We start from the raw sequence: 26,162 nt of genomic DNA on the forward strand, positions 1-26,162 counted from the left end.
CTGGGCTTTAAGCTTGCCTTATCTCTACAACGGCCCCCCACAGACGCCGGGGATGCCTGGCTTCACCTTGGAGATACCCAGAAGGGACCATCTCACAGGGAAAGCCAGGACGGGTTCCCCAGCTGTCTTCAGTGCCAGGACGCTTACGAGCAGCAGTGCGCTTTACAAATCCAGTACATTTACATTTACCAGTCACCACTCAATAAACAGTAGTCCATGCCCTCATCACCTCACGGCTCGATTACGGTATTATTCTTTACCTTGACTCAAACAAGGCCGTAACCCGCAGACTCCAGTTAGTCCAAAATTCTGCAGCCCGCCTTCTCTGCAGAATTCCTTGGGCCTCCCCAATCTCTGGCCATCTCCGTGACCTACATTGGCTCAGGGTGGAGAACCGTATTAAGTTCAAAGCCCTGAGCTATATGTTCAAAATCAAGGCAGGTATGGCACCTCAGTATCTTCAATCACTTGTCCGCCCTTATATTCCATCCCGTCCTCTTCGGTCTGAAACCATGGGCAACTTTGTTGTGCCCAGGGTCAGACTTTCCAGGATAGGGGGCAGATCTTTTTCCTACATTGGGCCATCCCTCTGGAACACTTTACCCCTTACCATCCGCAAAGAAACTGTTTACACCCACTTTCGCAGAGCTCTTAAGACCTGGCAATTTGATCAAGAATTCCATCAGTTTACCTGATGATTTCTGCTTTCTGTCTGCCTTGGTGCCAGGAAACCCTTTTTGGGTTGCTGTAGCGCCCTACAAATCCAGTAAATACATAAATTACAATAACTTTTTTAAAGTATTCATTATTAAAAAAATGACAAGCCATTGTTATTTGTAATATCAATACATCTAAGTCATGTAAATACAACACATATTGCGTTACAAATGCTATAGGTGTCACATTTGCGAAAGTGAAAACTATTGGCATTGTAAATGACAAAGCTATTAATTTCTCTATTTTCAAAACCAACACATCAATAAAAAATGTGTCATTTACAATACCAATAGCTCAAACTTGCATTGCAAATGCTTGTTTTACTTACAATTGCGGATGAAAAATAGTGAATTGGGGCCCTCGAAACCCCTTTACTCATTCGACCTCCATGCTGCAGGTTTATACATTTTAGCGAAGTATAAGATTAATAAAAATTCTTTCAAAATGAAAGTACTTGGTTTTAGACTGAGGTGCCGACATCTCACTGTATCTCAGGTCTCTTGCCTGGTGCGGACCTGGAGATGTCCAATCGCAGTGCAGTTTACATTCTCCAAAGGTTCCCTCAGCTCGGCCGAATGGAGCAGACGCCTCTGCTCTCCAGAGGGGTCTTCAGCCGGGGATGCTCCGGGGGCTGCTGTACTCTAAGGATTTGGGAAGAATTAAAAACAAAAAAAAATCAATTTCGCCATGTACTACTTCCGGGGGCGGGGGGGCTTATTTGAAGAGTAAAAATCATTATGGACTCGAATATTGATCCCAAACAACGGTTTTAATGATGAATGTTTTAATAATTCATTTGGCGCCTCGAGGCAGTGTTTGGAATTCAGAGGACGAGGCGCTCACCGGGTTGTGCATTTGTGAGACTATAAACGGTGTTAGGATAGCAGTTAACGCTGTCAAAGGCAGCTTTGTAAGATTGGTTGAGGCCTGTTCGGCGCGGGGCGCAGGCCAAGGCATTCACGATAAAACCCAGGTGTGAACGTGCCTCACGAGAGTCTGTCACTGAGGTGCGTTTAGCCTGGTGCCCCAAATGCTACCCCCCAAATAAACCCCCGGTTGGCCCTTCGTCCACCCGTACCGTGAAGGGAGCCGAGACAAAACGTCGTGTCCGCACGGGATGTAATGTCTGGTGCAGGAACCCCCAGGCTACTGATATATTGGACGGGTGGGGCTTCGTCGTCATTATACGGGTACCCCAAGAGCGGGCTCCTTGTTTGAGGCCAGGTTGGTGTCTCCCCTCAGCCTTACCGCCTGGGAACCCCCGCCCCAGCTGCAGTATGTCAAGTTCATCCTGTTCGTGTCACGGGGGGCTGCGGGCTCCAGCCTGCCCCGGCTGGACCCGTGGTTCCGTGTTCTGGGAATGTTCTTTCTGTGTGGGCTTATATGTTGGCGCGTCGGTTAAGGGACGTCTGTGGACGCCTCTGCGTTAAGAACGACGCATGCGTGTTAGCTCGCCCGCGCTCTCGGTTCCGACAAGATCCTGTCCCTTTAGGACATCATGGCTGGTGTTAGCGAACTACAGTACCTGGACACTTTGTATCTTGTTCTTTGCAATTAGCTAATTAGTGCATTCTGGGAGCGGTATGATTGATGTGTTACTCTCATTTCAAATGGTAGGCATTTCAATACCATGACAGAGAGTGGACACTTATTTGTGAGTGTATCAAACACCGGTGACGGCCTCAAGGCACCTTATCATGATATTTATATAGTGCTTAAGGCCTCAAGACACCTCATCATGCAGGGTCGGTTGGAAAGGTCCATTTGGCATCACATCGGGTGTGTATGGAGCGCTTTTCAGAGAGAGGAGCTCCCAGAACATGTAGGACACAGACCAGAATTTCACTTTAGGAAGGAGGGCCCCACGTTATTTCTACCAGAGTGAGTCAATGCAAATAATATTAAATCAGAGGTGTTTACGCATAAAGATCCAATGTCTCTTGCAGAGTACCAAGATGATGGTCTTTTCTCATGAGTTTGGATGTGACCTAAAGAAACACTTAGAACAGCCTAGGCTTGAGGAGACGGAGGCACGAGGGCCGGGCCCTCTATACAAGGGTCTAAAGGGGGAAACATCTTCAAATTAAAGAAACAACTCTTAAGCATCGGCGGCGCAATGTACACCTCGGGAATGGGTGAAATCAATGCACAAGCCTGAATCAGAAATCAAAATCTTCAGCAGATATTTGCAACCTGGATTTATATATAGCCAGGGCACCCACGGCCACGTCAAAACTCCACATGCATGTAATGACACTGATTGCTTTGACGTCATCATTCAGCCAGTAATTATTGTGTAAAACAAATAAATGAACATTTGTTAAAATTGAGTGCATGGCCACATAGTTTTTCTTGGAATCCTTCTCCAAATGCCAGGATTTCCTGGTTGTGTTGCCAGCACCTGCCTCTTTTATTCCACTTTTCACTAAGGCGGTCATCCTTCAGGAGTAGATTATAGCTGCACAGATGAGATGGGGGGATAGAATCCGTTTCTAGGCACCAAACAACATTCAATTTGTGGCACCAGTGCTTTATTTTTGGTAATTTTTATTATTGCTATTATTTTTCACATTAGTAATTAAGTGTACAAGAGCGCAGTAGACAGAAAGCGTGAAAACTGAGTTTATTTGTTGGAAATGTACAGATATAAGGAGATTAATGGCATCTGTAGAAATGTGCAGATAGAATTATTGTTAACTAAAGAGGTTTTCCGAGATTTAAAAGCAAAAAGATAGGACTGGAGGGTTGACTGGAAGGTTCAGGAGTAGAAAGCCAGAGTGTGTTCGAAGTAACAGGAAGCTTGCAGTTTTGGCATTGAAGTGTTATTCCAACAGCCTCCCGAAGGTAAAACAAACTAGTTAATTGTGTTTAAAATAATATAGATGCACACACACCAATGGGCCTATCGGCCTTGATAGATGCGTTTGTTTCTTTTATGAATGGGTTGGACTTGTCGCCCAATTTCACAAAATCGTATGTCTTGGAAATAGGCACTCTGGCGATTAGATCAAAGACCTTCAAGGCAGGAACCCACAGTTTAGCCAAGGTCCTTGCTTTTTATACCTGGGAATTTTATTTGACGCAAAATTAAATTGGAAACTCCTGCAGGAGGGAAAGCTAATGGACATGAAAAAAGCAATTGGAGCTATTGCCGACTACGCCCATAGACTAGTCACCTGGTCATCTGGGGTGATTTTAAAGCTATACCAATCTTTTTGCATTTCTAAGGTCCTGTACGGGAATGAGGTCTAAGAGAATACGGCGGTCAACAAACTACAGACTGCTCAAAATTGATATTTGAGACGAATTTTGAAAGTCCCCCTCGTTTTCGTACACAAAGAATTAGGATTTAAATACGTAACTGACCTGGTGGCAGTTAAGCTTTTGTTGTGCTTGGTGAAGATCTGGTCTAGTGATGAGACAGCTTTTAATCGCTCAGTTATCCTGGACTGCCTTACTAGCCCACACATTCAAAATCCCCTGGTTACGGCATGTCAAGGAGACCCTGACAGCCCTAGGAAGAGCAAGCATTTTCCTGGCCTACCGTGAGGAGAACGAGCTTGGAATCCCATGGTAAGAGGGCATGTTTTAGTTAAATCAGTCCAGGGTATTGAGTAATATCTCTCTATTTTAACTAGTGCATCTGACAGAATTTTAATAACCCGTTTTAGATTTAATCAGCTCCACCACCTTTTTGCATCTCCGGCTGGCTTTGTTTTTTATGTAGAGGATAGAGCTCCCTGTGGCTACGACTATAGGTCTCCACAGGATACCGTACATTTTGTTCTCTTCTGCAAGACTTTCTTAAACCCCTTTTAAAAGACCTGAGATTTAGATATGCCCATATTGCTTTATTGTATTTGCTGCTTCCGACCAATAATCACACGCTTTTGTAGTAATGGATTTCCTGAGAGCAGCATTAGGATCCATAAACTCTAGATGTGACTGATGGCTGCTAGGACTTTAGCTATTTTGCATACATTTTTATATGAACTTTAAAAATTGTTGTTTTTTCATATTTCCTTTCTTTTATGGCTGTGATTACTGAGAGATAAAGATTATTATTATTATTATTATTATTATTATTATTATTATATAGATGCAAATAATCTATTGCTCAGACACTGAAGAGAAATAATCTGCAGAGACATCCAGCTGTTGAGGGCGGTAGTGACCAAGGCTCTCTGCACTTTTTCACAGTGGAAACCTATTTATACCTGCCCTTGACGGCAGTTAATATGGGTGTGCTGGTTTTGACAGGGCCTTGGAAATATTGTGAATAACTACAGAAGCACACAGCAGAATACAAAGTTCCCCGGGGAGAGTGCTACAGAGTGGAGAAGAGAGTTGATGTCATAAGTCAAGGGACTGGTAGGGTTCCCTTGTCGGAACTTAGAGAGCCTCACACACCCAGAGCATTAGGTGTGAAACACACCCTGACTGAAGGGTGTCCAGTATCATCATCGACTCACTGCCCCTCGACTGACCGGCACTGCAATGTCTGACGGAGTACCCGAAGGCACTCTTTTGGCGGGGTTCTTTTGTTCCTTGCCGATGGTGGGTGTGAGTGAGGATGGAAGAAAGTGTAGTCGGTGCAAAAGTGAGTGAAAGTTAAAAAGTTAAAAAGGGTAATCAGTCCACAATTAATTTTATTGACGTGGCTGATTCCCTGATTAAAAGGGGTGAGAGGGGAGCTAGAGACCGTATAGGTATACAGAAAACTAATTCAACCCCCTGGTGTGGTCAACATGTTTCTCGCCAACCGGCGATTCGTCAGGACCTCAACAAAGTACTACACAAGAAGACACAAAGATATTAGATGCTCATTCACTTAGTGAAAAGCAGATACAACCTCTCTGGGTCGGGGGTAAAGAGGGCCACAGGGTTCTGCTCTAAAGTGACAAGGGCCTCGCAGCATGCTCCCGTGAGGCCAGCGCTGTCTGGTGGATGAACCTTTGTGCAGGCGCTGGATCGGCGGGACACCTACCCCTCACGCTCACAGCATCTGGTCAGGGTGCGGAAGGGGCGGGGCTGGTGACTCCAGCAAGTGAAGCTGTCGGCACCAGCCTATTATGCCAGGGCATTGGTACGCCCGGTGCAGTGATCCAGAAGTGCATCACACACTTCCAAGGTAGGGAATAACTAGTTTGCACCGGACCCCGCCCCTTTAAAGGGGGCGGTGGAGCGGCGAGGTGGTCTGTTTACACAGATTGCCGCTCCCTCCTCAACTCACTACCAGCAGCTCCATCGGGAGCTTGGAGTCAATTAATTTGCTTCTCTTTTGTCCTGCCCTCCATACCGGGAGGCAGCAGATTGTCTTATGTGAATGTTTGGTTGTTCTGTTGCTGGTCTGCAGGTGTTTTCTTTTCTTTTAGGTAGAGAGTCGTGTATTGTCCTATGGTTTGTTGCAATTTTGTCCCGTCTAACATCTTTTTTTCTTGCAGTGGTCAGCATGTGACGTATTTGCATTATAGTATCCTTGGTCTGCGATAAGGTCATGATTAGTGGGGCATTTACAGTCCTTAGAAGTCATCCCCATTGTTAATGGGGATAGGTGGGAGACAGCGGTCTATCAAGGACCGCCAGGAGGCGCTTACGGACAGTCAGAGGGTGCAGGGTGGGGAAGTGCATGCTTCCAACAGGCCTTTACAGCCAATCCCCGCATGGGCGCCAAGCTAGCATAGCAGCGCAGCCCCTTGGGGGTGGTATTTGAGGGCATAGAGGGTGCCCGAGGTAGGCAACCTTCTGGGCAGACAGTCCTCCTGTGTAAGGTCACACAGGAGGGGGTGTGGGGGGATAACCTCACAGGTTGTTGGACCAGTAATGGTTTTAAGCGTGGGCTCAATGAGGGATACTCAAGACAATGTATAGTTTATTCGTTTATGGTTAGGAATGGCTATGTATTAGAGACTCAGTTAAGGTTAGCCATCTACGAATAAGATTGTATGAAGCATTATGGGGGTTTCTACGTATTGGCGCCGGGAAACCTCCGGGTAGCTGCGCGCCTTATAAATTGAATAAATAAAAATGTGAAATTATAATTTTATGATGCACTGTTTGTAAATAAAATACGGCACGGTTGTTATGACCCCTAACCCTAAAGTTCTGACGGTAGTTGTTTCTGATCTGTGCCATGGGGGTGGGGAAAAGCCGGGAGAGGGGAGAAAACCACAAGGGGGTGGTCTGAGGGGGTTATTCAAATTGGAGGGGCGTTTAGGGACAGGGACTTGACAATACCTGGCCATAAGTCATTTGGGGAAATCCCAGCCTTTACATGCCCATTCACCTGATCATGCGAGAATATTGCATAACTGCAATAATGATGCTGTGTTTTTTAGGTTGCAGCCTACCAGTCAGCCAGCTGCCTGGTTTGCTTAAGACATATCGGGGGCATTCAGATCGCTGACCTAGGAATGTATTCAGCCCGTTGCTTACCATTGGCTTTGTGGTTTGTAACTCACATTTCCTGGCTTTTCTATTTTACTGAATTTATTTGCTTTAGACTGTCCAGCTTGAGTGTGTCCCTCCCGTTGCCCAAAGCTTGATTACTAACTCACTTTCTATAAACAGACCTTCAAAGCTTGTTCATATCTGGTCACATTTGCTGTGCATTCAAAGACAGAGGTCAAATGTCAAGCTCTCTCTTCCAGGGAGCTTGGTGTTTACTTTTCTTTCTGTGACTTCAAAGTGAGAGAATTTATGTGACAATCCTGCTCAGTATCTATGTAAGAAGAGCGGATGTAAGAGGAGAGGATGTAGGATGTTTTTTTCTAGCACACAAAAAAGTACTGTGCTATGTTTAAGAATATATCCGAATAAGTTCAAATGAAGCACATTTGTTTTAAATTCTAAAGTGTGGTAGAAACAAATATTTGAATAAGATCAAAACACATCATTACACTAGGTCTTGCACACATTATTGTTTGTGTGCAGTAAAATCATATTTTGGTACAAATGTAATGGACATTTCAATTGAAAAGGTGTTTTTTGTAATGAGTGTGCTACCACATCATGCATACTCTACACTACGCCACTCCATGCCCTTTCTCTCTATACCACGCTACTCCATTGTAAGACACTCCAGTCTAAGCCACTCTTAACATTCCACAACACTCACTCCACAACCCTCACTCCCCGACACACCTCAGCACCCCACTCTATGCCCCTCCACACCACTTAATTCCTTCCCCTCTACCCCACTGCAGTCTACCTCACCCATCTGCAGTCTAATCTATCCCACCATAATCCAACAAATCTTTCCCACTCCACCACACACCACCCTAATCTACCCCACACAATTTCATTCCACTGCTCTCGACACCTATCTACCCCACTCTACTCTGATCTTTCCCAATATATCCCACTCCTCCCTGATCTACTGCATTCTACTCCAATCTATCCCTCTCTGCCCCAGTCTGCTCCACTTCAATTGAATCTACCCTACTGCCTCACTCCAGTCTACCCCAATCTACTCCACCATACCCCAATCTACCCCACACCTCTCCAGTCTACCCTACTCCCCAATCTACCCATCTCCACCGCAGTTTACCCCACTCCACCCTAGTTTACCCCACTCCACCCTAAACAACCCCCCTCCAAACTGCCTCAGTCCACCCCTACTTCAAACTACCTCAGTCCACCCCACTCCATTCCACCCTACTATAATCTACCCAGTCCAGTCTACTGTACACCACACTAATCTAGTAGACTCCACTCGACCCCACTCCCAATCTACCCTACTCAAATCTACCCCACTCCACCCAGTCCACCCCACTACAGGTTACCACACACCACTCCAATCTACCCTACTCCAATCTACCCGATCTACTCTACTCCAATCTATCCCACTCTACCCAACTGACTCCACTCCACTTTTCTCCACCCCACTGCAATCCAACCCACTCCAGACTACCCCACTCCAGTGTACTCCAGTCCAATCTACCCCATTCTCATCCACCCAATCTACCCTGCTCTAATCCACCCAATCTACCCAACTCCACTCCACCCTAACCTACCCCACTCCTCTCTAATTTACACCACTCCACTATTTCCCAATCTATTTCACTCTACTCCAATCTCAACTCCACTCCAATCTACTCAACCCCATCCCACTCCAAACAACCCAACCCAATTCAACTATACCCCAATCTACCCCACTCCAATCCACCCTATCTACCGAACTCCGCTCTACCCCAATCTACCAAACTCCTTTCCACTCTACCACACTCCACTTCACTCTAGTCTACCACGGGCAACGTAAATCTACCCCACTCTAGTCCAATCTAACCCCCTCCACCTCAGTCCACCCCACCCCAATCTGCCCTACCCCACCCCAAGCTATCCTACTGCAATCTACCCCATCCAATCCGCCCCACTCCAATCTACTTCAATCCAGTTAAACCCACTCTAACCCAATCACCCCACTCCAATTTACCTCTTTCTAATTTATGCCACACCACTCTATCCAACTCCACTCCGGTCTGCTCACTCTAATCTACCCCACTCCAAACTTCCCCACGCCTATCTATCTCACGCCAGTCTACCCAATTTGAATCTTCCCGACTTCAGTCTACACTACCATAATTCACCCAACCTATCCCGCCCTAATCTACCCCACTCCATTTCAATCTACTCCTCTCCTGTCTACCCCATTCCACTCTACTCCACTCCCCTCTACCCCACTCTCCTCTACCCCAATCCCCCCTACCCCAATCCCCCCACTATTTTTCAATCTATCCTTCTCCTATCTACCCACTCGCATCTACCCCACTCTGATCCAGTCCAGTCTACCCCACTCTAACCCACTCTTGCCCAATCTAACCCAATTCAATCTATCCCACTCCAATCTGCCACACTCCAATCTATTCCTTTCTACCCCAATCTACCTCACCCTACTCCATGCTACTAACTTTTAGCCATGCTGAACAGAAGCTACACTGGTGAACGTAATAGCGGAGACACATTACTAAAGTCAGTAGCTTTTGCATGGGTGAGACTGATTGGCTTTTCCAATGCTTATTAGATAGGGCTTTTGAGACTCCAGGCTATTGTTTAAAAAAAAAAAAACAATCATACATATACATACATAGAGTAGGTTTTACGTTAGTGGCTTCAACCATTGGTCTGTTAAACTGTCATTCATGTTTGTGTGGTGTATCAACATTAAGGTTTGTGTGTGGGCGTCAACAGAAAAGATTTCCAGAAACCCTAGCAAAACAACCATTGACAAAATGCCAGACCTATTGATTGGCCAATGCCTGTTAAATGTGTTCTTATGAACGGTTTAAGTGACATTGTAATATAGTCTCTTCCTCCAATTAGAGCTGTTACAGACGTTAACGTGCCGCGCTTCCACCTGCATCCCGCTGAGTCCCTTTCCTTCCAGAGGGGGAAGGGCGTCAATGGCTGGCGAAAAGGGGCTGCTTCGCGTTATTTCCACGGTCTCTCCATGTGTGGCTTGCCTAACGGTACAACCCGTGACAAGATAACAACTGACGCTGTAAGAGACAAATGTCGTTGTAGTTGTCAGGCCGAGTTAATGCAAGCATTCGGCCCTCCTTCCTCCTGGTGTCCAAAAAGAGAAGCATCGTGTACACAACTCGTGTGTGCTATAAATTGCAGCAAGCGAGCACGATTTTAAAATCCACCTGCTATTGCTCTTTTTATTACTTCGCTTCCAGGCCTTCTGTATGTATGCACAGCTATGAGGAGCGAAACACAGTTACACAGAGAAAGATGTGCAGAGGATCACAGAATGTCGCCCTGTGTGAATGCCGGGATATGCAATTGTGGTTATAGCATCACTTCCTGCGGAGCTTGTCACAAACCATTGTTATCCACGTCACAGATGACGCCAGACATGTAATGCCACGTTGGGTTCAATAACAAAGGTACTGGTCTTTCAGGGTGCTCACTGGAATTGGAAAACTAAACTACCCTGCAAACCATAAATTAGGAGGTGGGATGTGGAGTCACGAGGGGCAGAGCTTGAAAAGCAGAGACTGACTGTCAGCTTGTACATTTGAAAAAACTGCTTAAAAAAAATTGGCAAATAAGACAAATATGTGGTTAAATCTCCTCTACCTGGATTAGTTGGTCACAAAGAGGCTACATTTTAAAATACCTTAAAGGGTTAAGACACCTCCTGTAGAGATCTTTGTGTGCCCAGCAATTTTGAGCGTATTATAATAGCGTTATTATAATGCTGGTGGTTAGGTCAGTTCTGAAAGAGTTCTGCATTTTTATACAAACAGTCTTAACTCTTAACACCTTCGCTGCGGCGGCTATTCTGCCGCAGCGCTAAGGGGGCGGGGGGGCCGCGTGGCGCGCCCATGCTGGTGACGGAACCGCTCCGTCACCAGCCTCGGTTGAGCTGTGCTCATGACGGAGCGGTTCCATCATGGCACCGCCCACTCAATAGAACTCGCCGTGCAGGCGCGAAATCAGCGCCATGCAGGCGCGAAATCAGCGCCGCGCAGGCGCGTCGGGTGGGCCATGACTGAACCGCTCCGTCATCAGCACAGCGCCACCGCGGCTGATGACGGAGCGGTTCCGTCATCAGCACGGAAAAGGTTAATCCCTTTGAAGCGCCCGTCGGCCAATTGCCGTCGCGAGCACTACCTCAGTGGTGCTGCGCACGTCCGTTGGCCAGCGTGGCCCCGCCCCTCAATAAAACGGCCGCAACGAGGCAGGATTGCAGCTGCGGTTAAGGCAGCATAGAGGGTTTATGTGCCTGCTGCAAAGCAAACCATGTAACATGCAGATCACAGTTTTATCTGTAGATAGGTAAGTGAGCTACTGCTTTTGACACCAAGGTCATTTTGTTACTTCCAGTTATTAAGTTCTAATCATTCTAAAATACACAGTGATCTATTTACCGGCATCTAGGAGCTGCATGCAAACTGTAAGTCATGGGTTTAGATCCTTATTGGTGTTTGTCTCAATCTGTTCTCATTCTAAGATTACAAATAAAGGGCCCCTCTGGGAACTAATAAAGGCTTGTTAGTGGGAGAACCCCAATTACTGAGCTATGTTTTATATCTCGGCTTTGTGTTTCTCAACCATTCATGCTTAACTTGTAATGTCTACAAGTATGGGGGATATGTGATTCCTACACCTTATAACCCTCATTGTCTAAGTTAACAGCTCTTGTACATTGATTGAGACATTTGTATACTTTACTCTGTCTCTATGTTTTGTGAAGTGACCCGACACCGTGCAATGGGATGATTAGTGCTATAAAACAACTAAATTTAAAATAAATTAGTAAGTGCCATTTAGATCATTATTAGTGCAATTGCTCATACACAGAGATAAATCTTGCATTCTTACAGTGCATGCACATCTCATGTAGGGAAGTTGAACAAAGTCAAAAACCTGTCTCCAAGCTTAAGTTTCTCTAAAATACTGGTGCTAAGCTATGTGCCTTGGTTTTGGCACCTAAGGCTCCAGATGGCTCCCAGTCCACTCATACTTGAACAAACTTAAGGCTGATGCTCCTTTAATTCAGGCCTTTGTTTTGGCCCCGAATAGAAGTGAAAAAACAGAAAGCTCCCTCGCTGCTTGCAGGTTGTTGCTCCAAATGAAATGTGCAGCTAAATTATGTCCCAGTGTCAAAAAATGATACAGAGACAAATTCAGCATATTTCCCTAGGTCGGACGTATCCCAGTTCCAGGGCTGGACTGGCCATAGCGGGCTCCGGACAATCCCCGGTCGGCTGCACAGGTGCTAGCCGGTTTTGGGCCCCTGGGGGCTGTTTTTGTTGCATGGCCGTTTTTGCAGGATAGCTGCAAAATCGGCCCTGTAACAAAATCGGCCGAAAACCGGCCCCGGAAAAGAGCTCAGCGGCACCCACAACCCCTGGGGTGTGCCGGCCGAGCATTTTGCCAGGGCCGGTTTTGGTACCCAGTCCGGCCCTGCCCAGATCCGGCCCAGATATATCTGCCGGAAAGGACTCTGTGCAATCCCAGTACTTTCCTGCACTATGCACACACTTCACTGAGTTTGTATTATGTAAGGTATAAACAAATACCTTAATTAGCAGCTGCAGTTTCTACTTTTTAGTAAAAGCAAAACAGTTATTTTATCCCTCCAAATATTTCTCATTCCTGTGAAAGTCAATCCACCCAAAAAATTGTTTTGTGTGTGTCTAAAACATGCTTATTTGCAGGGCCGTCCTTCGGCATGGGTGAGCTGTGCCCAGGCCTGGGGCGCCAATATTCTGAGGGGCGCAGCAGGGAGCTATCTGCGGAAACAGCAGCTCGCCCATCCCATTTGGTCTCAATTGGGTCTCGTTAAAGACTTTGTAATTCGTCTTAATGTACCTCAGTGTAATTGTTAGCACCCCATCAAGCACCTGACGTCCTCCCGTCTTCCTCACACACATCCTATCAGCACACCGCAATGACACCCTCCTACAACAAACTCCACATTTCCTTTCCGCCCAGGGCACTGTCCCGCTCAATCTGATTTAGGGCCGGGTCTGCTTATTTGGTATTGATGAAGAATCTGGCAGCAGATGTATTGGTGCACAAGGACTCTATGAAAAGTAGAACTTGTGCAGAAAATTCAGATTGCTGCTGTTAATAGTGCCATTCTCCGCCCTTGAGAGAGAGAATATCTCTCTCACACACATATTCAATCTCTCTTCTCAGGCTCTTCTTTCTCTCATCTCTTCTCCCTCTCTCGCTATCAGCTGCAGGCCTGCGCCATCCTCCGATGCTAGGAAGTAGGTGGCAGGTGGAGGCCTGTGCCCTCCTCCGATGCCAGGAGGTAGGTGGCAGCTGCAGGTCTGCACCCTCCTCCGATGCTAGGTGGCAGCTGCAGGCCTGTGCCCTCCTCCGATGCCAGGAGGTAGGTGGCAGCTGCAGGTCTGTGCCCTCCTCGGGTGCTAGGAGGTGTCAGCAGGTGGTGGCTGCAGGTATTTGGCCACCTTCCGGTGCTAGGTTTGGCATCTGGTCTCCTCCGGTGCTAGATGGTGGCAGTTGTGCTTTCTGGTGCAGGTCTGTGCCACCCTCCGGTGGTGACAGCTGCAGGTTTATGCCCTCCTCCGGTGCTAGTTGGTAGCAGCTGCAGGTCTGTGCTAGATGGCATTTGCAGCAGGCACAGCTGTGAGTCCCCGGTATTTGGATGCGACAGTAGGATCAGATGCAGGTCTGTGCCCTTCTCCGATGGTAGGCGGCAGGTGGCAGCTGCAGGTCTGTGCCCTCCTCCGATGCCAGGAGGCCACTGCAGGCCTGGGGCCTCCTCCCATGCCATGAGGTAGGTGGCAGCTGCAGGTCTGTGCCCTCCTCCGATGCCATGAGGTAGGTGGCAGCTGCAGGCCTGCCCCATCCTCCCATGCTAGGAAGTAGGTGGCAGGTGGAGGCCTGTGCCCTCCTCCGATGCCAAGAGGTAGGTGGCAGCTGCAGGTCTGCACCCTCCTCCGATGCTAGGCGGTAGGTGGCAGCTGCAGGCATGTGCCCTCCTCCGATGCCAGGCGGTAGGTGGCAGCCGCAGGCCTGTGCCCTCCTCCGATGTCAGGCAGTAGGTGGCAGCTGCAGGCCTGTGCCCTCCTCCGATGCCAGGCGGTAGTTGGCAGCTGCAGGCCTGTGCCCTCCTCCGATGCCAGGAGGTAGGTGGCAGCTGCAGGTCTGCGCCCTCCTCCGATGCCTAGAGGTAGCTGGCAGCTGCAGGCTTGCCACTGCAGGACTGTGCCCTCCTCCGATGCCAGGAGGTAGGTGGCAGCTGCAGGCCTGCACCATCCTCCCATGCTAGGAAGTAGGTGGCAGGTGGAGGCCTGTGCCCTCCTCCAATGCCAGGAGGTAGGTGGCAGCTGCAGGTCTGCACCCTCCTCCGATGCCAGGAGGTAGGTGGCAGCTGCAGGCCTGTGCCCTCATCCGATGCCAGGAGGTAGGTGGCAGCTGCAGGCCTGTGCCCTCCTCCCATGCCATGAGGTAGGAGGCAGCTGCCGGCCTGTGCCCTCCTCCCATGCCAGGCGGTAGGTGGCAGCTGCCGGCCTGTGCCCTCCTCCGATGCCAGGAGGGTAGTTGGCAGCTGCAGGCCTGTGCCCTCCTCCGATGCCAGTGGGTAAGTGGCAGCTGCAGGCCTGTGCCCTCCTCCGATGCCAGGAGGTAGGTGGCAGCTGCAGGTCTGCGCCCTCCTCCGATGCCAGGAGGGTAGGTGGCAGCTGCAGGTCTGTGCCCTCCTCCGATGCCAGGAGGTAGGTGGCACCGGTCCGCTGATGCTCTCGAGGAACGCCGGGTGCTCTGCCCCTTTAAGGGGCGGGCGGGGGCTGCCGCCTCTCCAGCCTCCCGCTCTTCCAGCGCCGGGCTCCAGGCAGCAGTCGAACCGCCTGCCTCACAAAGGCTGCATCCCAGCTCCAGGCGGCGGGTGAGGAGCGTGGAGCGGCGGGGAGAGGAGAGGGAGCAGGCTGGACACCGAGCCCATGGCAGCGAAGGCGGCAGCGGGGCTCCGGCTGCACCGGGGCAGTGCACGGACCGCCGGGCTCAGCCCCTGCACCCTCATGCCCTCCCGCGCATAGGCAGCAACCGGTGGCCCCTGCACTGTGCACCCCCGCGCCGCAGGTGCCTGTCCCTTCCACGGACCCCTCACTTTGCCAAACTGTGCTCCACCGCGCACCTCTGGCCGAGGGGGTTCCGTCTGTCGGGAAGTGGCATGCCGTCTTTCCTTTCCCATTGACAGGGACTGACCGTCCTGTCCGCATTCATGTGCGGGCCCTCGGGTTCCCTGTAACCCTTCCTCTCACTCTTGGCGGGTTATGGCGGGACACCTGTGCAGACTGCTCCCAGGCGGGCTTTGAACATGAGCTCTGTGCATTGACTTGAGGCGCACATGGACATGTGTAGGTGGAACTTGGACATGTCCACCATGAAAGGAAGAGCCCGCCCAGGGTGGAGCATGCTGGGCGCGCCAGCTCTTTTCAAGAGGTGCCAGCAAGGTGCTGTACTTATTTTGTTGGTTTGTTTTGCTCCAGCTGGTCACCTTTTGCTCACATCAGACAACTTTGAGAGACTGTAAGCGCCCAGGAGCACAAGGAACCAGTTGGGGAGTTCAGAAAATACCGACGTCTCTGCGCAGGGTTCCTGGCCAGGAGGCCGCATCTGATAAACTTCTAGTCCTAGGTGCTCATGGGGAGCGAACCAGGAAGGGTTCCCGTAGGTGGACTTGTCATCGTCTGATGTTTGGGAGAAGTGAATGCAAGGTGACATGCTGAAAACTCTGGGCCTGTGCTTTGAAGACACCTTCAAGGCACCTAGATTCCGCCAGACCATCGCGTTAAGGGTCACTGCCACAGGAGGACATCGGGTCAGCAGAAGAGACCACCTATTGGGTGCACACAGGTCAAGCTGACAAGGATTTCAAATCAACGATCACAAGCAAATTAGTTTACTAACCTCAAATGTGCGCCCATGGCTTTTGGTAAAAAGCTGCCCTTTGTGCGTACCCTCTGTGAGTAAGACGCTGGTGCCACATTTAAGTGCACTTGTGGTAGCGAGAGCTGCTGCACAGGGTCAAGGAGTGTCTGCTATTTTTGGAAACCGGTGAGGGTTGCAGATGGAGGAGATTCCTTCCTGTTTTTTTCTAGCCTGATGTGAGCGCGCCCAGGAGTGGTGGATCCCTGCAGGAATCAATATCCTCTCGACCCCTTGCCATCGACACGTATACAGTTCTCTCAAAATGGACGATTCAAGCATTTTGCGGCGAAGGGGGCTGCAGGTAAGTGAAATACAATAAAAATACATTTCCACTGTAACAAATGTTACAAATAGGTGTAGAGTCAAAAAACGCACTAAAACTATGTTCTGTATGTAGTCTGATTTATTGTAGCACAAAGCAAAACTCGTAAGGATCGATAAGGTAAGTGAAATGTACCTGCTTCAGTAAGCCTCTTAGTGACCCACGAGTAAAGCATCAGCTGGAGCGCTTAGCCTTAAGCTCATGCTCGCTTGCGTAGCGCTTACGAACAACTACTCCTCTGTGAAAGTTTGAGTCCAGGCCAGTATCTGACAATGACTTGTTTCAGGCAGTAACAATTCAAGCTCAGTTAACATTCTTTCTCTTGTGAAGCCGGGGTTAGCGCAGAAAGACAAAATGTTTACTTGGTGAGTGTTGGCTTTGTGTGAAGCCTGCTGCCAGTCAAAGAGCACAGCGGGAGCTGTCTCTAAGGTTAACTTGGGTTTCTGAACATTAATGGCATCACAGGGTCTCTTTGATAGTGCTGTGGTACACTGCCCCATCCGTACAGAACGTCCCCGTGTCCTAGAATACCGCACCCACCCACTCTGGCATGGTTTGTGATGGGTATCCTCCTGAGGAGAGTCTCCACTGGACAAATCACACCTGCAGAGGGATGGCTGCACCTAGTGCAGAGAGGCCAAGAAACTGGTGAGCACTTCACTATATAAATACCCAATACATACCAAGGGTGGTGTCCACTGCCTGTTGAACTTGTAGGTGGCAATGCAAAGGGCCGGACTCTTATGTTGTAAGGGTGTGCCTTCAGCACAGTACATGTGCCAGTGAAATAGCTCAGAGTGCTGGGTGCCTTCTATAGAGGCATATACATAACCAGCTGGCCTAAGGCCTCAGTGTCAGACAGGCATTCCTTACTGAACCAGTTGAGTTCATTGGCCCATGAGCCAGCTGCTTCCTGTTTGTTGGTTACTATGCACCTAGATCCTACAGGAACCACAACATTTAAGCTATGCAAATGGAGTGTGTACTATGCAGCTTTGAACACTACATCCAGGGACCTGCATCACTCCCTTTTGAAATTGGCCCTACAAGTTCTCAGCATCTGTCTATATATCTGTCTCTGTCACTTTTTCTGTTGCTCTATCTCGCTCTCTCTTCGCTCTGTCAATTCCGTTGTTCTGTGATTCTCTATTTTTCTGTCTCTAACTAAAGTCTTTCTGTCTTTCTTCATCCTTCTATATCTGTCTCAGGCTACTTGTACCAGTACCACACCTGGCTGTGGTTCAGCCCATTCTACATTTACCCGTGCATGTGCATGGCCTTTTCTAACGTAGTTAGATAGCCACTGATAACTGATTGGGGATGCCTTAGTAATTCATGTTCCAATGCAGCTCTTGTCACATTCCTGAGTGAAAAAGTAACCAGACTGGATAGTTGTATGGTTCTGTCATTGGCCTTAAGTGGAAACGAACCTAAGTATCGACTCTCCCATTCGCGCGGATATCGGAATCAGTTGTGACTGAGAAAAAGCACCTCAGTGTTCCTCGGGAAGATGAAAAGCCTGTGGCCATGCGTGCCAGGAGGTTTGAGACCCTCTACCTTTCATATGCCTTATTGGTTTGCATTTGTGGGTGACAGTGGTGGCAGGTGAAACTAGCTGTGGGGAAAATATTAGTGTTTCCATGAGACTTAAAAGTGCTTTCATTCCTCCATATGAATTCTTCAGCTATGGCAAAAGGTTTCTGGAGGGTTATATTGGTATTTTATAGGGGAGTTTCTTCTTCCCACCCTGTGGTGGTTCCCTTTTAATTAGAATAACAACAGAGATCTAGTTCTCCTGAGGACCAATGGTTGATCCCGATGTTGACTAGCACAATGTTAGGACCGTTAGGTCCTAAGATGACTAGCTGTCACCATCGATTGGCGCTACCCAATATGTCTTTCATCCAAGTCTCTGAGGTAGATCAAACTGCATCAGATTCCGTCGAATGTCCACCATCATCTGCTCCATAGAAGCAGAACAAAATACAGAGGGAGCAGGGTGTAAATTTAGTGATACCCTAGCGTTTCCTAATGGGGAACTCTAGAGCTCCTCTACATTGGCCTTCAAAAACCACCATGGCATGACCATTTCACAATCTGTGCACCACTTTTGGTGCAAAGTGGAGTGTCACCACTGTCACTGTACCAGATGACGCAACTCCCTGGAGAATATAGAGCATTAGGATAATGAGAAGAAAGTATTGCAGCTCTTCCCGTTATTCTTGATACCTCAGATCTCACCCAGTACTTTTTTCATGCCTGTTTTTCATCTTCCCTCCACCCACCCAGGTTTATTCGAATTCAGGTTTATTAAAATGTCACACATTTCTGTGTTGTAGAGGTACGAAGGCTGTTAGTAACAGGCTCGTGCCACAGCTGAATCAGACTGCTCGTCTTGTATGTGAGGTGATTAGAGAAGATGAGAGTTCATTGTCGTCAACTGGAGACCTCATTCACGCTCATGGCTACACTCTGCTCTTCGTCCACCATTTATGCTACTGTGTTCAGCTGGTGGCCCTTCTCGAATGTCCTGCAGATCCATACTACTTTTCTGGCTCTCTAGTGACATATCTTGGTCTCCGAAACCCAGAATTCAGACATCAGAAATGGCCATTACTCAAAGTTCTCTTTCCCATAGCTTCCAAAGCGGCTTGAGCTGTTCAAGCCTTTCCTTTGGTGGCCAAAAAGCCTAGCACTGCTCCCATTTTTTTGTGATGAATTGCTGAGGAAGCTTAAAAAGTCCATCCGTGATTAAAGTGTGTCATGACATTCATACACTATAACAAAAGACTGACTCCACTCCTCCTCCTTCGATGATGATCTTATCCGCTTTAGGTTGGGTGAAATTACTTCATATGTCTATTCTGGCAGCTGGAACTGAGAAGGGGTTATATCACCTCATTCTACAAATGTTTCCGTGGTTCAAGAATTTGTTTATCATCAGAAAGCAAAAGCAACGCTGCAAATAAGCACACATTCCTAGAACAAATCTAAAACACCATCCACATTTAAACCCTGAAAGTGACATAACAAGTTTTATCACTAATGCCACCCCTTACTTGTAGAAATCCTTTATCTGAAAATTCACTGGCCCTGACGAAAGGTGATGGTTAACTTAAGTGTACAGTACTATCACAGAAAGGCATGATCCACTCTCCAGTGGGCACATCCTCCCCATGTCCGGACTACGTCTAGAGTCCCCACACAGGAATGGGGGTATAGTATATCAGTCACCACACCAGCCTCTCTAATACATGTTTGGGGGTCGGTGTGGTGATCGTGGCCTCTCTGCCTTAATCTGTTCCAGGGACCCAGACATACTCTCTGATTCCAGGCGAACCCCACAATCCTCTCAATCAGACCCTTCATTGCATGCACCGCCGCCATGATGCTGCTGTTAGCGGTTGGGTCATTTTGAAGAATGCTTATGTGCTTTTGCAGGGCATGTTTGTAACCTGCGAGCACCACTTGCAGGGACTCATCAGGTCCCTCGTGACCCTACGAGGTGGGGGATCTAAAGGCTTGAAGAATTCCCCTTCTTTGGGCTATTTTATTTCTGACAGCTTTGATTCTTTATCAGCAGGCACACCAGTCAAAGATGATTGCCTGAGCCCTAATAGACTGATCTCAGGAGCAAGAGACCATTAGGTGCTGACTGTTGCGTGTTCCATTTTAGACATGCTGCGTTCCAGGAGCTCTTGCTACCCTACCATATGGTAGAGAGAGAAGCGCGGCCAGCTAGCTGTGTGAACATTCTCTCTGAGCTCCTTCACCAGTCATCCCCAAGCCCTAAAACAGGTTTTCAACTTATAAGATGCAGTTTTCACTTTGAATCACCAACCACCATCCCTTTCTGCCTCCACGGCCAGCCTGGTACACATTGGTGAGCCCCAACTGGGAAACGTACCATATGGAACTGTGCTGCTATGTGGTCCTCCTGATTCCCAGCCACCTGGGGATACGATCTAAGGGCTCTGTGTATGAGTTGTCTAGTGTGACCAGAACAGAGGGATCAGCCCCCCCCGCCCACCCCCCTTCTCTTATCCCCGCCCAACCCCCTTCTCTTATCCAGACCATCATGACTATTTGGAAGAGATAGAAAGAAAGAAGAAAGAGCTGACTGCAGAGCTCGAAATGATAGTGGTCCTCATGGACGCAGTCTAGCTTCAACACCCTACCAGTGTTTTGGAGTTAATTTCAAGGGACAGCAAGTCTATCGGAGTGAGATGGGGATAGTTTAGGAGACTTTGTCCATGTAGAACATAGAAGAGAGTTCTTTAGTATTTGAGTTTGTGACTGAAATGGAAGATGAAGGCAACTTTAGGAGGGGCTGAAACTAGCTGGTGTCTTCACAATTAACACGTTCCATGCTGATGACGGAACCGCTCCGTCATCAGCTGCGTTTGGGCTGTGCTGATGACGGAGCGGTTCCGTCATGGCCTGGCCGCCGCGCCTGCGCAGTGCTGATTTTGCGCCTGCGTGGCGCGTTCTATTGAGCGGGGCGGGCCATGACGGAACTGCTCCGTCACGAGCACAGCTCAACCGCGGCTGGTGACGGAGCGGTTCTGTCACTAGCATGCGGCCGCCGCGCGGCCGCCCCGCCCTGTTAGCGCTGCAGCGGACTAGCCGCCGCAGCGAAAGGGTTAAGTGAGCTAGACCGGCATGTTCCAAAATTACTCTTTACAAGCTGGTAGGATTGAAGAACTTTTACAAACATTGAGAAGTTCAAGAAAAATACCTCCACCTCTGTGATACAGACACGGTTTTCTACCATCACTAGCATGGTCATTGCCCAAAGCTTAGTACTGTGTATTGGCTTAAACATGTGGGACACCAACCCTCTTAACCTTAATGTATGTATATATTAATGGCTACTTATTTTAGGCCTATAATGTGGGTTTTGATACCTCTGCATCAAAACCTCGGCTCTACAAGCATGTACTCAGTTTGAAGCAGCATGGTTGGGCGGGGTCCTGGGTGCATCACCCATTCATTTCCAAATTTTCATAGAGCAGATTTGGGATTGTGTGGGCTGAAATGACCTCACATTGAACTCTAGTTATTGTGATAGCCAGTGGATGAAGTCAAAGCCATGGCTTGAATTTTAAGAGCACAATGAGTGTTAGGACAACTCGCTGTGATCTAAAGATGTGAAGGCATTTTCTACCACACACTTGGCACTGGCATTGCAGCCTAATCATTAGGTGTTCATAGCAGCTGCCCAGCAGCAAGAGCGATTCATAGGATCTCCAGGAGCCCCAGGCTCTTTTGTAGAAACAGAGAAACTCCCCTGGGGAATTTAACTTTGTTTTAATGCCTTCATTTTGTATTTACGTACTGAGCATATGGATTTGAAAATGCCTCTTCAATAGCTTGCTATAAATACAATAGTTATGTGTCTGCATTGTGTTCCGCTTCATATAGACCTGTAAAAAGCTCTTTTTGTAGGATGGGGAAGTATATTTTGTATGTAGAATTCTGCCCATACAAATAGGGGTTCACCACAAATTGGTTTAAACCCCGAGCGTGGTGCTGTAGCTGCTAGGAGTGTTCTTTTGAGACGGTCCTAGTTTTCCTGGCATGCGTTATTGACTTGAGATCGAGTAGCTGCCCATCGTGCTTGTTAATGTTTTTTTCTTACACTCGTTTTCCTGCCGCTAGCCTGCCTTCTAAGTTATTTATTAGTCAGGATTTCTTTCCACCACTTTGCTTGCTGCCTTCTCTTTTGGAAGTTCATTCCTGCTACTTGAAGTGACCCGGCGCCACCCTGGCTCTCTTAAGTCCTCAGTTAATAAGTAAGAGAAGTCGCATTATATTTTAAGTGAAAACCTGTGAGAGGACTCGGGCGCAGTTACTTATTTTCCATTTAAAGCCTGAGTCGTGCAGAGGGTAACCGAGCCTGCTCATCGAGGTTTGCCAGGGATCAGCAGTAATCGGCAGGATATCACTGGTGCTTGATTGTAGCTGTTGATGGCATTGCCGGGAATCTGCTGAATGAGTGTTGTGTTAAAAGATCTACAAAGCGTATACGATGCCAAATATTTTGATACACTTGTGTTTTTTAATCATATATGCATTTTCCCAGTCTGCAGGGGGTTACTATCTTTACCTATCTATGTTACCATGTAGGGGGGTTGCTATAGCAACATTCACAATCCCCAGAGATAGTTGCATCCGGTTTGTACAATACACATACATTATAGCCAGTCTCCACGCATTGGTCCTCGGCTATCCGCTGCCTGTCTGTGAATGAACTTCTTGTAGTATGCTTATCAAGCGGTAATCTGCTGTGTGCCCTGTCGCTGAATCTGGATGACGGTGTGGGTCGGTAAATATTCTTATAAATGCTGGAATGTTTGCCAGTGCCTTCCACAGGGTCAGTGCTGTTGAGGAATTGGAAGACTCAGGGGAGGTGTGGTTCGTCTGTCGGAGGCTCATGGAGAAGTGTAGTACCTCTTTCTTTCTCAGGTTCACGGTGACTGTGTTTCTTCTATCCGAGATTCAGGGTGAGGTGTGGTTCCTCTATTTCGAGTTCAGGATATGGTGTGGTTCACCATCTCAGGTTCAACGTGATGTGTGGTTCATCTCTATATCCGGTTCAAGCTGAGGTGTAGTTCCTCTTTTTGAGGTTCAGGGTGAGGTGTGATTCCTCTATCACAGGTACACAGTGAGGTGTGTGTGGTTCCTCTGTCTGAGGTTCAGGGTGAGGTGTGGTTCCTCTATTCCAAGTTCGGGTTGAGGTGTGGTTCATCCATCTCAGGTTCAAAGTGAGGTGTAGTTCTCTGTTTGAGGTTCAGTGTAAGGTGTGGTTCTCTGTCTGAGGTTCAGGGTGAGGTGTGGTTCTCTGTCTGAGGTTTAAAGAGTGCTGTATTCTGCTCTCTGTGCTTCCCGGTTACAAGCAAAATGCTCAAGATTGGTGAATAATTTTATCTAGAGGATTGTGTGAAATCTTTCTTTTCTTCCTGTGGGACAAAAGCTTCCTGTGCCAATGGGGTTCACTGCCAACCGGAGATGTACTTTGCATCATCGTAGCCCAAGGCTAATGGCAGCGTCGGTGTGATAGAAACAAGTGTGATAGAGGCAAGTGTGGTTTGTGAACAAAATGCAGGTGCCTAAGGGTATCTCGGTGCGTTCTCTTAGGACTCCACCTGTTTCTTCTTGATTTCCCTGTAGTGGTGGAGGTTGGCCAGAAGGAACAGTTTTGTGCATCTGATTTTTTTTATGGTCTTTCAAAACAACTACTCTATGTAATGTTGTAGTTCCCAGTAGAAAGTTCAGACGGTAAATGAAACATTCAATAAGTAGATTTGCAAAGTGCTTCTTTTCACCCATGAGGGTATTCAGACACTGGCAGGCTATTCAGGGACTGTCCTAACTCTGGAAGAGTTGGGGAGGTCCGTAAATGAAAGGGTAACGTGTTCCATGTCTTAGCTACTTGGCAGGTGAAGGAGCAACGTCCACATCTGCTGTGTTGGATGTTGGGGGTGGGCTGGTATGGGGTGAGGGTTAGAAAAAAGGACTCAGAGTGGAGTTGTATGGTGGGCTGATGGTAGTTCAGGTGCTGATTCAAGTAGACAGGTCCTTGGTTGTGTGGAGCCTTGTATGCATGGGTCAGGAGCATGAACTAACATCTTTGCTGTACAGGGAGCCAGTGGAGTTCCCTGAGGTAGGGGGTCATGTGGGTTCGTCTAGGGAAATCCAGGGCAAGTCTGGCTGGAGCGTTCTGTATGGTCTGTAGTCGTTGGAGGTGAGCTGCAATCCTTGCATAGAGCGTGTTGCTGTAGTCCACTCAGCTGGTGATAAGGGCTGTAGTGATGGTTCTTTTTGAACTTTGGGGTAGCCAAACAATAGTCGGGTAGATTAAATATATTCTTTAGGGTGTTCTCCTGAACTAAATAAACATGATTAATGCAAAGCCCCTCCAGAATATTCTACGAGGGAGGCGTGTGCCAGACCATTTCCTTGTGACAGATGAGCCTTTTTATAACCAAAGAAGCACGTCAGTCTTTCTTTACCTTGTGGGAGACATCAGCCAAGGAATCCTTTATTTCCAAGGAATGCAATTAACCCACAAGCAACACTCACAACCCCAGTATTATCACATGCCTGAAGGTACAGATCCCTGGTCACCTTGCCCATAGAGCTTTGGTAGCAGTCCCCATCAGTCAGCGATCAGCTAATGAGTACTATTTATTTCCATTGTTTATTGCCTGACTGTTTGTGGCACAGGATTCCAGTCATGTTGGCTGTGATTCAAGCCTGTTCGCCTGCTACACTGGTTACGACTTTTGCTTAAAGCAGTGGGTCTTTCACACGAAGAGCTAGATCTCTTAGAGTGGTTTTGAGCACTTTTGTTTGACTACACAACAGTTTTTCAAATGGACTTCCTTGGTCTCCCCCTGCTTCTTACCTGGCTCCATTATTTCGGGCTCTATTTTTCGTAGGTATTTGATTTTAGTTTATACTGATGGTTCTTGAATTACCATTGATTATTTTATTGCGTTTTTGACTTGTACTAACCATGTGATGGTTCACTCAGTTCCCCAAAGAGCAACCATTCTTGGGCTTTCAGAAGGTCTGCCATTGCTACTAGCTTTACTCTTGGTTTTGTGTGCCGTGTACTTAACTCTTAAATCCCTCCCAGTAAGAAGAACTCTTAAATCCCTCCCAGTAAGAAGACCTGCAGAGAAAAAGTGAGATATTGAAATTGGTACCAGTTACGGCATTATATTAACCCTAAAGCAAAATGTGCTGTTTTACTTATTCAAGATATTTACTACAAACACCGATGTACACATCTCTTGCAATAACCAATGACCAAAAAAGATGCCACTATAATGCAAGAACTAGAAAACTTGTTCGGTGTAAAAAAAGTTAATCTTTTTAAAATATCAGATCAATTATATCCTGGACAGTTGTGTATTCTAATGTGATTGAGAAAAAGGATATTGCTAATTACTCGGATGAGGGTATGTACCACATGCTGTAGTGATAGTCCTTGTGTGGACACTACACCTGAGATCTTATTAACTATTGGTAGTCCTCTGTGTGAGGTAAGTTTGTAGGTTTTAGAGGGAAATGGGCCAGATATTGTTAGGACACCTGGATATGAAACAGCCCTTTCTTGAAACGCGGCAGAAGGCCAAACGTCTCATTTTCAGAGAATAACCATGAGCTGTGGTCTAGGGGATTTCCTCCCTAAGCTTAGACGACTAGGACACTTTTAACATTGCAGTGAGGCAGCTGAAAAACATTCCAAGGAGGTGGAAGGTGCCTTTTAAGCAAAGATGGTAGTAGTTAAAGGCAATTTTTCAAGTTTATGTCATGGTAAGTGGAAGTAAATGATTTTCTGAAGATCAAATATAAGAAACAATAACAGTACACTAGTTATCATCATTTTAGCATATGGCCAATACTGTTTAGGGCACAGCAAATCCTATCAGTGGCGCAAAATGCTTGAAATTACGTAAACAGTGCAGCAGTGTTAAGAGAGTTGTTGCCTTCCAATTTCAATGTAAAAGAAGAGGATTATACCAGTGCCAAATTAATAATCAGGACAGCCGGTCTAAAGATTCCTGAAAAGGTGCAGGTTGCACCCAGCCGTACTTGGGAAGATCCCTGTGTGTATACTTGTATGTGGTGTTGGCGTTTTCACTTTGTCTCTTTGTATTATCTTTTCATGCTGTATATTCTATATTTTGATCCT

General features: G+C 47.6%; 1 protein-coding gene across 5 annotated transcripts in view; it reads left to right on the forward strand.

The window, feature by feature from the left end:
- LOC147747076 (microtubule-associated serine/threonine-protein kinase 2-like) overlaps positions 1–26,162 on the forward strand; it is a 1,134,689-nt gene that overhangs the window by 388,308 nt on the left and 720,219 nt on the right. For 2 of the 5 annotated variants that reach the window (XM_086952333.1, XM_086952335.1), the window contains exon 1: positions 15,205–16,435. The exons of the other annotated variants lie outside the window; for them this stretch is intronic. In XM_086952333.1, the coding sequence (XP_086808459.1) occupies positions 16,397–16,435 (39 nt within the window). In that variant the 5' untranslated portion in view covers positions 15,205–16,396. Of the gene's footprint in view, positions 1–15,204; positions 16,436–26,162 lie in introns of those variants that run through there. 5 annotated transcript variants of the gene reach the window in all.

Source organism: Lissotriton vulgaris, chromosome 1_1, assembly GCF_964263255.1.
Source record: "Lissotriton vulgaris chromosome 1_1, aLisVul1.2, whole genome shotgun sequence".
Classification (NCBI taxonomy): Eukaryota; Metazoa; Chordata; class Amphibia; order Caudata; family Salamandridae; genus Lissotriton; species Lissotriton vulgaris.